The 15020-nt window shown below is 36.7% G+C and overlaps 1 protein-coding gene across 7 annotated transcripts in view; it reads right to left on the bottom strand.

Annotated features, from left to right (window-relative positions):
• PPARGC1A (PPARG coactivator 1 alpha) overlaps positions 1 to 15020 on the bottom strand; it is a 685332-nt gene that overhangs the window by 24176 nt on the left and 646136 nt on the right. For all 7 annotated transcript variants that reach the window (XM_023223057.2, XM_023223062.2, XM_023223060.2 and 4 more), the window contains 4 exons: positions 13365 to 13487; positions 12300 to 12504; positions 8310 to 8355; positions 8127 to 8200 (listed from right to left, as the gene is read on the bottom strand). In XM_023223057.2, coding sequence (XP_023078825.1) covers positions 8127 to 8200; positions 8310 to 8355; positions 12300 to 12504; positions 13365 to 13487 — 448 coding nt within the window. The remainder of the gene's footprint in view (positions 1 to 8126; positions 8201 to 8309; positions 8356 to 12299; positions 12505 to 13364; positions 13488 to 15020) is intronic.

The following is a 15020-nucleotide window of genomic DNA, read 5'->3' as shown; positions in this document are numbered from 1 at the left end:
CCATTCATGGTCACACCTGAGTCTCAAAAAGGCTTCCCTTTGTTGGCAGCTTCTCTTGGATGGCTCTTTGTCCCTCTCTTTGCTGTAGCAAAGGGAGTGACTTATATGACTGAATGAAACATCGGTGCCACTGAGGCACAATCAACTCTTGTTTCCTCTCTCATAGATGAGTATGTCTTTTACTCAATCTAAGAAATTCCTATTTGGTTGATCTTCTCTTTTTCTCTCTGTTTTCACTTGTTTTATTTACCTATTGCACTACCTTATTAATGCATACTGATTTCTTCTACATGCTACCTTCAATAACCACTTGCAATACCCAGCAAAAAAAAAAAAAAAAAAAAAAAAAAAAAAAACACACCCTCAAATATTCCTCCTAGGACCCTAAGATACTTAAAGAAATAATGACAAATAATCTCTCTTTGCTGAGTAAATACCAATCAAATCTGTCCAACGACATAGCCCTTGAATTGGAGGAAATGGCATTCAACATCCTCACATCCAACTCCGTAAATCTTTGCATGATCACCCCAAGTTAGGGTAGTTTTTACTTCTTTAGAAATTTATTGTCAGGATCCCTCTCTTGATACCAATCACATATAACTATACATTTTTGCTTATCTCTTTTTGAATGTGAATTATGTCTTGTCTTTCCAAATCGATTATAAGCTCTTTGCAGAATGTGGCTTGGGCACATTTGTTGCATTATTATTTTCTACTAATTTTAATTTTTCTAGATTCTTCTTTAGTAGTGGGTCTCACATTTCAGCAGTCCAAGAATTACTTGGGATACTGGGTAAACATTTGTAATTAGATGCTTCACAGACCACATCTGGAGAACCCCAGCCCTAGCGTGTCTGCAGCATGCCACTTTGTACTCTCAGGTATACATATTTTGACAGACATTTTAGATTTATAAAAAGAAACTTTAAACTTCAGGAACACCAAATTAGGCCACTATTAAAGAGAGACTGGTTCTAAAAATAGCTCAGGTATCTAGAGATTTCAGATACAGAAATCCTTCTGTGTCTTGAAAATTCGAAACCCTTGTCCTAGTACTTAAGCTCATTATCGCTTAAATAACTGGTTCTCAAGTTGCTCTGGGGAGTGGCGACACCTTGATTGTACTTTCTTTGAGTTAAAAACAAAGCCTTTTACCTCTGTCACACATTACGGCCTGTGGCCATTGAACAGACCTTCGTTGAACACCTACTATGTGCTGGATATGACACCAGATGCTGCTATTTCAGGGACTCAGCCTCCAGCGACTTCACAATTGATTTTAATAAAAAGGCACTTTTTTAAAATTTGACATGAGTATATTTTTCTGCATATACGCTTAAAATTGATGGAAACACCCAGAGACCATCAAATATGCCCCATGAGTAAAAATATCAGGGCTGTACATTTCTGCTGGCACCATTTGTTGAAACAAATAAGTAATGCTTGCTTATTGAATGGAAGATATTTCAGGATTAATGAGTAGATGGAGAGAGAAAAATAATTTGGCTAATGCCCTAAAGCCTTCATTGTTTACTGAAACATCTCCAACCAGAGAATATCTCAAAGCAAGATTGAGAAATCTCACGGATGACAAGACTTCCTATCACCAGGTGCCTCCCTAATGGAAAGCCTATCTCCAGATACAGTTGAGACCCAAAGCCAAACAAAACAAAACAAAAGTGCAAAGAGTATGTTTTCATTTAACATAGTGTTAAACTTTTCAGAGCTGCTGATGAGACAGGCAACCCCTTGCTGCCTCTGAACTAGTGGTTATTTCTCTAGCCTCACCTCCGCTACCCAAACCCTTCCCCCTGAAGTAAGAGGGAGGTCGGTGCTCAATCCCTTGATGCCACTACTTTTGCTCATCTTCCCACTAATCTCTGGACTCTCGATTTCATGCCACAAGCCCAAATCAACAGTGCTAATGCCTTCCATAACCTCTGGATTATTTCCTGCGTGTTGATTTTCTGGGGAATGTGTACATTTTGGTGTTGACAGTACAAGGTATATTCCGTGCTCTCTCTTGAACTTAGCAGGTTTTGACAGATTTATGTGAGGACAGATGGCCATTACAGGCTGAAGGCTGACAAGAGGCAGTTCCGAGCATTGTTAACACACTTGCACAAACTCTCAGCAGTGCAGCTCGGTGCAGAATGTAATTCAGACTATAGCTTTTTTATTGCCGCCTATTTTCTTTTGTCAAAAGAGCCTGCTGTGCAGAGCAACAAATGGCTGCTATTACCCAGAATGTAATGGGTGTCAGACAAATCACATAACACAAACAATCAAGAGTATGTAGGTCATATTTCAACAGAGCACAACCTTAGCAATATTTATGATTACTGCATTGAAATGTGCTCCATAATAAACAAGCACCTCTACATCACTCACACTTATGCACTTCTGCACAGCAAATCTGGGAGAAGTGGTACATACTCTACAGTCATCTTTTTAAACAGCCCTTTTATTAAAAAATAAAATAAAATAAAAGGCAGACAAGTTTTGTTTTGTTTTTCATTATTGCTATGAAACGATTTTCTTGGAGGAGTTTTCTTTTGGGTTTGTTTGTTTAATTGAATGACTCTGATAAATGGTGAGTCCCTGGCTCTGTTTCTTGTGCTGTGCTATTCACCAGTGACTTTTTTTTTTTTTTAGTAGTTTATAACATTTTGCAGAATCTACTGCAAAATCTGCAACTTACTTTCAAGTTTGTTTAACAGTGGGATTTTGCATAAGTTGCACGCCAATTCAGGTACTTAAGAAAAAAAAAAATCAGGAGATGAGATTCTAAGTTGCTTTAAAACACACCAAAATAGGAAAACGGAGCAAAGAGAGGTGTGTGACTTGTCCTACTCACATATTTCAGGCCTCACGAATTTGGAGTGGGTGTCAAGAGTGCAGAGGGAAAGCTGATATTCACTGAGTACCAACCGTTACCTCTAAAGCAGTTGTTAAAATATTCAGTTGATAAAAGCTGCTCTAGTGTTCTCTCCATCTGCACCTACTTCCCCAGGACTCAACGGAGCTCCACAAGACCCAGCAACAGAAGTGCTCACACTTGGCACAGAAGGTTCTCCAAGAGACCCCGCTAGTCCTCTGGCTGGCTTCAGTCCATTTGGAAGTGGCCTGCCTTCAGTACATTTTAAGTATTTCTCCCATCACCCCTGGTTACTGGGGAACAAACTGGCCTTGGAGAAAAGCTTCAGAACATTCCTATGACATATGCCTAATTCCCTAACTCTTGCTAATGGAAGATGAAGATATCATTAATTGACCCCTGTGTAAATTCCCCAGAGAGCTGGGATAGGGGATGAGTAAGGAGAACCTGGCATTTCAGGTGGCTATTGCCAAACCCCAAAGCTGATGTGGGAGAGAAAATTCCTTTGCTGTACTTGGCTTACAAGAAATAGGATGGTACCATTTCCAGAAAAGAAAAATTAGGAACAAAGGAATTGTCATTATAGACACTGGGTCAAAAAGAATGAGATTAAAAATAGAAAATGAAGAATATGGTTGAAATATGGAAGAAATCTCTGACAGTAAGAGTTGGCAAGCACTGGAATGGGCTGTAAAGAGAATTTGTTGGGTCTCCCTTTCTTAGATTCTTGAAGCACAGGAATAGATTCTGTGACCTGTCAAAATCACCTTCCAGTTCTCTGATACTATGGTTTTCCTTTTAAAACTACCGACAACTACTGATATTTTACTTTGGTCTACTTTCCCAAAGATACGTCACATACACAAGAAGTATATACGCCAAAAGGCTACAGCCATTTGTGAATATTTATGCTGTTTGTCAATACATTTTTCCAGCAAAATGAACTTTTAAATGGAGAGTCCAAAAAGGCAATGTAAAATTCAACATAAAAGTGGTAGTTACAGATTGTTTAATGAGTGTTTTGTTGTTGTTTTTATGGTGAGTCTACTAAAGTACACTTAGAATGACTGCTGATTAAAGCCTAGAGAAAAAATTAAGTAAAAAATAACTAACACAATCACATGTCCCCTCTGATGAAAATAATGTGGAAAAACATATATCAATGGAGAAAAAAAACTATGAAGTCCTACTTGTTTTAGGGTGATGACATCTGATTATATTTTTTGCTCTTCTCATTTTCTTTATCAGTTATAAAATAGTTCTGCTGTTACAATGTTTACAGTAATAACAAATAAAAACTATATATACATATACATAAAATTTTGGGGTCAGTCACTTTGGTCCCTACCCAAATTCCTTCGTGTCTGTGGTTAAAACCGTCACCTTGTTGAGCTGACATTGCTTTGCCATTCCCATTTCAGAAACAAAAAAGTGTAGCACTCTGAAAATCTCCATATGCAATAGATTTAAATGCCTTCTGCCAAAAGATCATTCTCTTTTCTCTCATCTTGCTTTACTAACAGCTATTTTGAAATCAAATTAGTTTTTACACCTGTAAAAGAGAAGAGTTTTTTTTATCAGCCAAAATGAGCCAGTTTAGGACAATCACAAAGAAGTCAGACCAGCTGGCAATACCTAATAAAGCAAACTTCCTATCTCATCCCTCCTGTTTCCCAAAGACACTGCAGATGGGGCAGAGGCATTATTCTGGAGGTCTTAGAATTTTGTTGACTCTTTACATTTCCACTTAAACATTTGGAAAATTTCACTAAAATTTGTGAGAGTAAAGAAAAAGAAGACACCAGAAGGCCTGAGCCAAAGCTTGGGTCACTTCTGCTGCAATCAAACCGATTAAGTCTGTAGACCAAGGATCAACAAACTACCAATACGAACGCTGTTTCTACCCTTGCCACCCACCTGCTGCACCTGTGGCAGACATCACTAATTGATCATGACATTCCCCATGAGCACAGACTTGGCCTTAGAGCCTTTCTCAATACAATGCTCCTGGCAGACAGTACCAATCAATGACACTTGGCAAGTGCAGTGAAGCCTATTCAACATAACATATGTCAATTACTATCTTTAAAATTCAGACTTCAGGAAAGAGACATAATTTCTCTTCGGGCAGACCTGCTTTGAACCCAGGGTCTATCATATAGCTTGTGTCAACGTATAAATCTTTCCTCAACAATGAAATGGGCAGAGAGTAAGGAAGATACTGTATGTAAAGTGCCTATTTAAAGAGCGCCTAATTGCCTGAAATTGTAGGCATAGAAGTAGCTGTTGCTGAGAGAATCTCAAATCAGTGAGTTTTCTACCTTGATTTGGTAAATTCCATATTTACACCAAAAGCAGTATTTGTTCAATTTGACGTGAAAATAGTGGGGGGTTGGGGAAGCACAGAGAAAGAATAAATAACTTCATATATGAGATTGCCAAAGAGGATACACGGCAAGGGCAATAAAAGAGAAGAGGTGAAGACAGTCAAAAGTTGAAAAGATAAGAAGCAAGGTACAATGACCACTGCAAATGATTAATCAGAATTAGTAATTAAATATCTAATATTTATTGAGCACTTATATAATAAGGGGCACTCATGTTTTATCTCATTTAATCCTCACACTGACCCAATGAGATGTAGGTATTGTGATCATCTTCATATCATGCATAAGAATCCTAGTCTTTCAGAGGTTAAGTAAATGGACCAAGGCCACACACCAGATGGGAGGACATTCAGAATTTAAACTTGGGTTTGTCCAAACACCAAGCCAAGGTTTTGTAAACTTCACCAAGCTATGCCGTCTGCTCTTTAAAATCCTGATACACTACTTTTAATTGAAGCTTTGCTGCTTATAAACTGTTTTACTTCAGATCAAACCACATAAAATTCCATTTTTGTGTGTCAAAAATGATTACATACTGGCAGTTTTATTTTTCAACCTATATTCTAGTCTTTTGAGTCGACAATTTTATCAGTAGTTATGAATATGACTTTAAAATGGAGGAAACTGAGATGTAGAAAAGGTCAAGGATGTAGAAAAGAGTCTTAGCAATCAAAAGATCCAGGAGGGAAGGTGTGTGTGCCATCTTGTAGCTCCTTATTGATTTTACAGTCCTTGCCAAATTCATCGTCATTTGAGTATCCCTTTGGTTTCCTGCTTTCTTGCTTCTGCTCCATCAACATCTTCTCTCCATTCCACCCCTGTGCTTCAAAATCTGTGCATTTTGTTGTTGTTGTTTTCCCTGAAGGCTCCCCAAGTCAGGTTAGCCTATGGAGAGCTCAATTTCCTCCACATTCCTTTCCATGGATCACCTCTGTCATTCACTAGGATGATACTATCGCCTAAGTATTTCTGTCAGTCCTTTAAACTGCCTTTGCAGTTTCTCGTTTTTAAAAAATCTTTTGGTCAATCAATGTATTTAAACTTGAAGCTATGCTACCCTGTTTTCCCTTTGACAACTCTTTCTCTCCCTTTGTGATTCTTTCTAGGTACAATTAGTGTTTGTCATAATCTTCAAACACTACTAAGTGACCAATTTTGCTGAAGGTTTTTAGAGGAGATGACAATTGTAGACATTACATGTTGCATGGCATTTCAAGCCCACAATATCTCTAGAGAAAAAACAAATCTCCCTCCATCTCCTCTTTACATTATTCTCCAGGAAGGTTCCAAACTTTACCTTCCAGCCTCATTCAGCATCTTTCATGTCCTCATCTCCTTGCTTTCCAAAGCTCTAAATCCTTTCTCTTACATAATGCAATTGGGCTTTACTTCAGCTTCCCCAATTTATATCTGTACAGCTATTATAATCACACTCAACGAACTAAAAACTGCCTTCTGGGCCTACCTTTGTTAGAAGGTGGTGGAACACATCCAATAAATAATATTTGCTTTCATGCTACTTATCAGCATGTCTCAGTACCCCAATAGACTAAATAGTTAATGTGCATTGTACAGGTGATTGAAATTATGTAAGATGGTAAAATCTCCTGTAAATGAATGAAATGTGAATGTGGAAAAATATTCCTGTAAAAAAGAACTCAAAAAAGGTCATTGCTAAAAGAAGTGTTATCAAATTAGTTATGGATGGGTGGAATTGGAAATTATTGGAAAAATTATAAAAATCTAAAAGAATTCAGACTACCATACCAATGTCTCTAATCTTGACCTTCAAGGAGCAAGCAATAAAAAGTGGCTACCATCTATAATATGTATTGTATAATAATATATTAGTGTGATTTATGCAAGAAAGATGAATCGATAGACCCCCAAATAGCAAACATAAGCTCAAGGTAAAGATCTCCATCTTCTACCAAAACTGTAATATTTGAATGTATATTTTTATGTTTTAAGCAAAGGTAAAATAAAACAGTATATGTTTGAATCAACTTTTTAAATAAACCCACCAATTGCTGGTTCTCACTGGTCAGATAAGAAGGTCTCTACCACATATAATATATATACACACAAAAGCTACTTCTAAACATATATGTAAGTGATGATGTATTTGAGAAATAGTGTTATGTATGTATTTAAGAAACGATGTTAAGTATATGCTTATAAGTAAGGATTTGTGTGTCTAGGTGTGCATGCCTATAAAGATATGTATATATGTACACATGTGTGAGTCTGCACACGCATATACTATCTATCTACACCATGAAATTAACTACTCTACTGCTTGACCAAGTGATGCAATCATGCATTAGGCCTTTCATAAGAAGGTAATTTAGCAAACTCAAAGTGTGAAATTAAACGTAGCAACAATGACCACGGTGGATGTAGGCACCATAGTTCTGGTTGAAAGCATCTTGTTTAATGTACTGTTCCTTTAATCTTATCAGCAATGGTCAGACCCAAAGAATTTCTTGTTTAAACATCCCACGATTCACTTTTTGGTGGGGTTCAGGTACCTAAACTTAAAGCACTCAGTGCAAGGGCACCATTTGCAACCAACTCAGAAGTTTGCTTAAGAGCTCTTCAGTTAGTCTAAGTTTTTAAAGTGCTTCGGTATTTTTTATTAGATTTTTAAAAAAATAAGCAACTGGAAATATTTACAGATAACTTCTTATCCAATTTTGTATTCTTTGTTAATTTCATTAATCACACAGACAGTACACTCTATTATTTTATTACACACACACCCCACACACACACACACACACAAGTTCCAAGTGAAATTACACACACACCCCACACACACACACACACACAAGTTCCAAGTGAAATATAAGGCTTACCTGCAGTTCCAGAGAGTTCCACACTTAAGGTACGTTCAATAGTCTTGTTCTCAAATGGGGAACCCTTGGGGTCACTGGAAGATATGGCACATTTATAAAAACAAACTGAAATGGAGTTGCTGTAGCCAAATGTATTAGAACCCCCTTCCCTTTCTGAAAATGGTTACGTTTCTTAATACTTACTTTGGTGACTCTGGGGTCAGAGGAAGAGATAAAGTTGTTGGTTTGGCTAAAGAAAAAAAAACAAAAAACAAAAAACTAATTATGTAATATTGAGTGTCTTTTAGATTTCTTTTCTTTCCACAATAGTCAAGTTGGAAAAACAACCAGAAAACTGAAATACTAAACTAAGGAATTCTCTGAATATTGAATCAAAGTCAGACAAAAGTCCATTATGCTAAAACAGATTCCAAATAGCGTTTGCATCAGTAAACTACCATTCAAAAACACATACAAAAACAGAATTTTTCCAAAAATGAACCCTCCCTGTTACAGATACAAAATTTGCATCATACCATCAGAGAGAAATAATGTTTTCTGTTTTAATTTGGAATACAGTACACGGTTTGTTTAGACAAGAAAACAGCAGAGGAACTACAAGGCGACAGAACGTTATGAATATTCAGTTGATTTTACTCCTAAAATGTATAATTTTATATCTAGCCCTGATAAGAGGTTATTTCTATGAGGCCAAAGCTCATGCAGTAACTATTCCACTCACTGAAAATTAATTGAGAGATGATGGCAAATTGTGGGCATTGACCCAGATGGTTTAGAAGGGGTTCAGATCCGCAAATCTGATAGACGACTAAAGAAAGATACCATGTTTATCAGTTGAAAGGTGTACTGACTTGCAAAGATGCTAACTACCTCCTTTTGTGCTTTCCTGAATCTTACCTCCTACAGGTGGCATTTCCCAATAATGAAGGGTGAAGAATCTTCTCACCCAAAATTTCAATTGCTTCTCCATGGCAATCTTGTATTTTGAACAGAAGGAGGGGCAAATATGATGAGAGGCATACTTATGCTATACATTCATGTATTATGTATATCTATACTTATCTATAAGCATATGCTTATGTGTATGTAGGTTTATGTCAATTTTTTCTCATTAAAATAATTACTTTCAAAAGGTCAAGTGGTAGTTGTTTATGTAATGGAAATCGTAGTGTCAAAACCAAAAAGGTGTTTAGAATAGTTTCTTATCTTATGGCTGAAGAAACTGAGACCCAACAATACTAAGTGGTATTTTCAGGGCCATAAAATAGTTACTCACAGAGTTGGCCAAGATTCTGTTTTCTTTCTCCTATTGTCAAAAGAAATTGCATTCAACAGACTTTAAAGTAAATTAATCAGCCCCAGCAATTAATGTTTTGAAATGTGAAAATATTATTCATGTCCAAAATAACCTGAAATTAGATACTTTACTTGGATAAATAGTATTTACATATTTAATTTATAGATTTAGATTTACACAGTTGAATAGTATATCATCTTTCAATGTATATCCAGAGATATGAAGCTCATGATATCTTCAACAAATTAGATACATTGATTGATTCAGTTTTTCATTTATACAGATAAATGAGCTGATTTTACATTAATTTTTGAGTATGTGTAATATAACAAGTCTTTCAAAAATCATCCATTTATGAAGAAATTTTACCAAGTTTTATGATACTCAACTAATAATTAGGATAATTCATACAAATTCCATAGAAAATATAACCAGATATTAACTATGTGCTATGTGACATAATAAATGTACATTAAAAATCAGTCACTGAAATTCTGGTTTTCAAGAGGTAGTATAGGCTATTTGAAATGCTCAAAGAAAGACTCTCATATTCTGATTGTTGGGTACAGGTAAGGCCAAAGTCAATGAGACCAAAAGCAAACAGTAAAGGAGAGCCATAGGAAGGGGACAGTCTCCAAACCACATACAGAATCTGATCCCTGAATAAACCCAGACTCTCTAATGCTACCATTAGAGGAGTATTGATTTGATTTATTGAGTTTAATCCACCCTGTTCCACTGACTGGTAGACCAGAGACTACTAGGATCCTTGAAGTCAGGAATGTGTCTTTTTCATGTAGATTGTGGTATTTGGATGAATGCATGAATAAATGGACAAATAAATGAGACATCAACACACAATCATGGCTAGACGATCATGCTAAGGAAATGAAAAGAACCTGCCTCCAAAATGTTTTATGGAAAGCATACACGAAGTTCAGTGAGAAAAAATTACAACACCTTAAGAAAGGTAATTTCAATTGATCCTCCTAGTTATCTCTAATTGTTCACGTATTTTCCACATTTTGATTTTAAATAATAATTCAAATAATTACTGAAGTTGAGCATGTATTAGTTCTTACTTGTCAGCCATGTTTCATTTCTTTTAGGCCTTTCATAACTAAAGGATTTTGTCTGTTTGTCAACAGACTTTGGTCTGGGGTGAGTCTTTTGTGCCTTGCCACAGACATATACCATATACAGCCAGTCTCAATTAAAGAAAATTTCCTCCAAAGGCCTATTTAACTCTTCATTGTCATGATTTGTAAAAGTTTACTAAAAGAAAAATAAAAACAGAAAAAAAAAAAAAACTTTAAAACATGTGCTGCCAGGCTGGGTCACATATTACAAGGACTTTAAATTTGGCCCCACTAAATGCATGCATGACCAGGACAGGGTGAGGAGTAGCCCGGTAAATTCATTTGTTCACTCACTAGAGCGAGCTCATCTGCTTCCCCTCACCTGAGGCCTTCATGACCAACGAGGCCTATGGCACCATGGTTCTGCTCCAGAAAAAACTGTTGTAGTGCTTATGAGGAAGATCCAGCTGGAGCAATGAGAATGTGGTCCATTTCACTAAATATATTTTCCCAAACTGACAGAAAGTGATGGGTAGTGGATTTGAGGTATCTACCAGGGAAAGCCTAATGGAAAGTCAACTTAAAATATTAAAGGAAGGCTCCTGAAAATCCTGGGCTAATACTGTGGTAGAGAAGAGGAAAGAAAATTCAAAACACTGGGAAAAAAATCCGTATTGAATCAGTAGCAATAACAACATACCTACACGAATTAATCATGGTTCAAAGCAGAGATCACTGTCTACCACTCTGCAGTTAAAAGAAGTTGGGAAAATGAAAGTGAAACAAAAAGAGGTGTATGCTTATAATTGATATGTTATAATACGTCTACTTCCACCAACAAGGTTAAAGTAGAAGCTGGCATGTTTTAAATCAACTGCCCATTTCAAGGGGTCTTTGGGCTTCTAAGACTACAACATTTTGAGAAGGAGGAGCCTAAAAGACAGAAAATTGTATCTCTGCCAAGACAGGTTTTCCCCAAATCACCAGGATCTGCCTCAGAAGCATCAGCCTCCTCTAGCAATATAGGGTGATAATAAAAATCAACCCAGATGTTTAGTTTAATCTAGGCACTTTCTTAAACTGAAAGAAAACAATCAGGAATTTTCCAATCTTTATTTACAGAATAAAATCTGCGAGCATAGCATGTGGTTGTAGAGGAGTAGGGGAAGGAGAAGAAGGAGCGGAAGAGAAAGAAGAAGAGGAAGGGGAGGAGCAGGAGGTGAAGGAGAAGGAGAAAGAAGACAGAAGAAGAAGAAGGAAGAAGGAGGAGGAGGAGAGGCAGGGAAGAGGAGGAGGAGGAGGAGACAATAAGAAAGAAGAAAAAGAATTAGAAAAGGAATGTACTTAGTAATCAAGAGAGGCCGCATAAACACTATTTACTACTTCTTAAGGTGTATATAACAAATCACTGATGCCTCATTTTTTCCATTACTGGAAGGGAAAAAATAAAAGCTCTATAATGAATTGGTTAGCCAAGCTTGTTCAAAACCTCAATTATCTCAGCAATTCAGAGATTCATATAAACCTCATGTGATGTTGCAATTCCTCCCCACCTAGCTAACATTTCAGGAGTCTTTCAGTGCTTGTGAATTAGACTGCCTAGCAGCTGAATAGAATATGTTTAACCTGTGTCCAAACAAAGGTTTCTTCCCCCGCTCTATAATAAGTGCTGAATTCTCTTTCCACAGAGTGACACCGATGGGACGGAAGCAAGAAGTTGGTGTGTTCTCCGACCTTACGTGTGCTTTCTTTGCTTCCAGTGCCCTCGCCAACAGCTCATTTTGGTCCCCAGCCTACCTTGTAAATGTTGAGACTGCGATTGTGTGTGGGACTTCTTTTTGGAGGTGCATTTGTCTCTGCTGCTGTTTCTGTTCTCTGTGGGTTTGGTGTGAGGAGGGTCATCGTTTGTGGTCAGATATTTGAGAAGCTCCGAGCAGGGACGTCTTTGTGGCTTTTGCTGTTGACAAATACTCTTCGCTTTATTGCTCCATGAATTCTCAGTCTTAAAAACAAGGCATAAAGAAAACTAAAATTAGTGAACTGAACCTTATCAGAATGGATATAGGTTTTCTGAAGAGATGGGATTTTTCAATGAAGTGTTCAGTCTAAGTGTACTAGATCTATGAGCTGTGAATAATTGTTTGCAGAACAAGGAAAGAAAATTACATTTAAAATTCCTAAATGACATTTATGCAGCTTTTTATTTTATTTCTCCTACATTTCAATGTTCCTACTCAGCAACATGTAACTAACAAGACCCTACAGCGCCTTTACTGTGAATACAAAAAAAAATAAGCTGGTTTAAACCTTAATTTGCCACTGATTGCTGATGCCCAGTACTCACAACTCTCTTAAGTACCCCTTAATGCTCCGTTTTCACTCACAGTGAATGGCAAGACAAACAATGTTTAATACAGCCCGCTAGCTGAATTATGGCATTGCCGGCATTCCATCCAATTAATGGCAGAGATAGATGTTTTGTGGTGATTCCAAAAGCAATCTTCCTCAGGTTAGCCAGCTAGCAAAACAGCAATCCTGCATCTTAAAGCTACTCATACATAATACCAGCTTATCAGCAAATTTTACTGTAGCCCACAATGCTGCAGGTAACAATAAAGTGGGCAAGAACTAACAGACAGTGGCACTTCCATTCCAAACACCCAAAGACACTGCGTAAATGAACTCTGCCTAGTTTAAAGTAGCTCAAGCGCTGTTTACGGAATCCCACTCATCACTGATTTCACCATTATGAGGCAGCTTCGGGGTCCCAGCTGAATTAATACCTACGAACTTATTTGTTTTACAGCTTCAAGCCAAAATCCTTTGGTACTTCCCCCCGTATTAAAAAATTTACATTTGTACCTTAACAATTGCAGGGTTTGTTCTGATCCTGTGATTGTGATTTGCATGGTTCTGGGTACTGAGACCACTGCATTCATTATAACTTAGCTGAGTGTTGGCCGGTGCCAGTAAGAGCTTCTTAAGCTAGAAACATTATCAGGAAAAGGGAAAAGCAAGTAAAGTTATGCATCTTTTAAGCATTGGAATAAGTTATTGAAATTTTAAATGTAATTTATTATAATTATAAAAGTTAATTCTGTCATTTTATTTATGTCACACCTTAGCGCAATAGTGCTACAGGAAATATGATATTTAAAGAGTAGAAAAAAGTTTGACATTATACTACCAACTGTGAAAATATTTCCTTTTTCCTTCCAATTCAATTTCTAGAATTGTATGCATAAGAACAAAAATGCAAATATGCCAATTATTATACAAGTAATAATAGTGAAAAATAGAAGGAAAATCTCAAATTTTCCAGCCATAAGGGATTACTGAATAAATCGGACTTGGTGTGGTCTTCATATTTTTTTTTAACAAATAATGCAAAAAACATCTTTCGAAAATAATTTCCAAATCACTACTAGGTGAGAAAAGCTGCCTTGCTGAATGAAGACATGGGAGGGCATTGTGGGGGGTGGGGGAGAATAGATACACATTTTCTTTTCAAAAACCCAAATAAGTCAAGTGGCAACAAATGAAAGATTTTATGATGCTTTGAACCATGTTTCATAACCTAGTATATGAAATTACTGATTCAAAGAATGCCTGGAATAAAAGAATGACTATCACTGATTCTAGAAAAGAAAAAAAGGATTTGTAAGTAGAGTCCTGGCCTGTGGATCAGGAGATGTGGGTGCTGACACAGGCAAAGCATTTTCTGTCTCCTGACCTCTGTTTCTTTATTTCACTGGATGACCCTCAAGGACTTCCTTGTCCTGACATACAGTATGTCTCTGAGTCAGCTGCTCTTCCCAAATGAACAAATTGAATAGATGAGAACAATCTGATATCAATGGAAAGAAATCAGGGTACTAGGGAGCAAAGCCAATGACACTAACAAATGGAGAAATTGGAGAATAAATAACAATTACTTATGAGATATTCTCTATATCAGAAACCTCAAAATCCAAGGGACTCTAAGTATGGCCTCCATATATTTGCAGAGTATTTTTAACGTTTAAAAACTTAGTGATAGGAGAGTAACAACCTCTAAATGGCATGCCAAACACACTATTAGAGTCTGGAGGATCATGGCATCCCATAGTTTACACAGCATGCCCTTATACCAGACTTATAGCAAATGACAAATGGCTACCATAGATGAGAAGGTAAACTGTGTCTTAGAACTAATAAAACTCTGGTCAAGCACTGCATTGAAAGGAAAATTCTCTCTTCATTGCCAACAAATTCAGTCTTCATTGTCTATCATAAATTTAAGTAACTTGGGTGGCAAACATGCTATAGTTTTTCAGTCTTCATAAGAAATATGGATCCAAAGTCTTAAAACATTGCATATTTGTTGATCTACTAATTCTAACTCTACAATTGTATGTATAAGAATAAAAATGCAAATAAGTCAATTATTATACAATTTTAAATAGTGAAAAATAGAAGAAAAAAGTAAATATCCACCCATAAAAGATTGCAAAATAAATTATAATATTTCCATACAAT

This window comes from Piliocolobus tephrosceles, chromosome 3, assembly GCF_002776525.5.
Source record: "Piliocolobus tephrosceles isolate RC106 chromosome 3, ASM277652v3, whole genome shotgun sequence".
Taxonomy (NCBI): domain Eukaryota; kingdom Metazoa; phylum Chordata; class Mammalia; order Primates; family Cercopithecidae; genus Piliocolobus; species Piliocolobus tephrosceles.
Note: the sequence above shows the minus strand (reverse complement) of the source record. Positions and strands in the feature narration are given on the sequence as shown.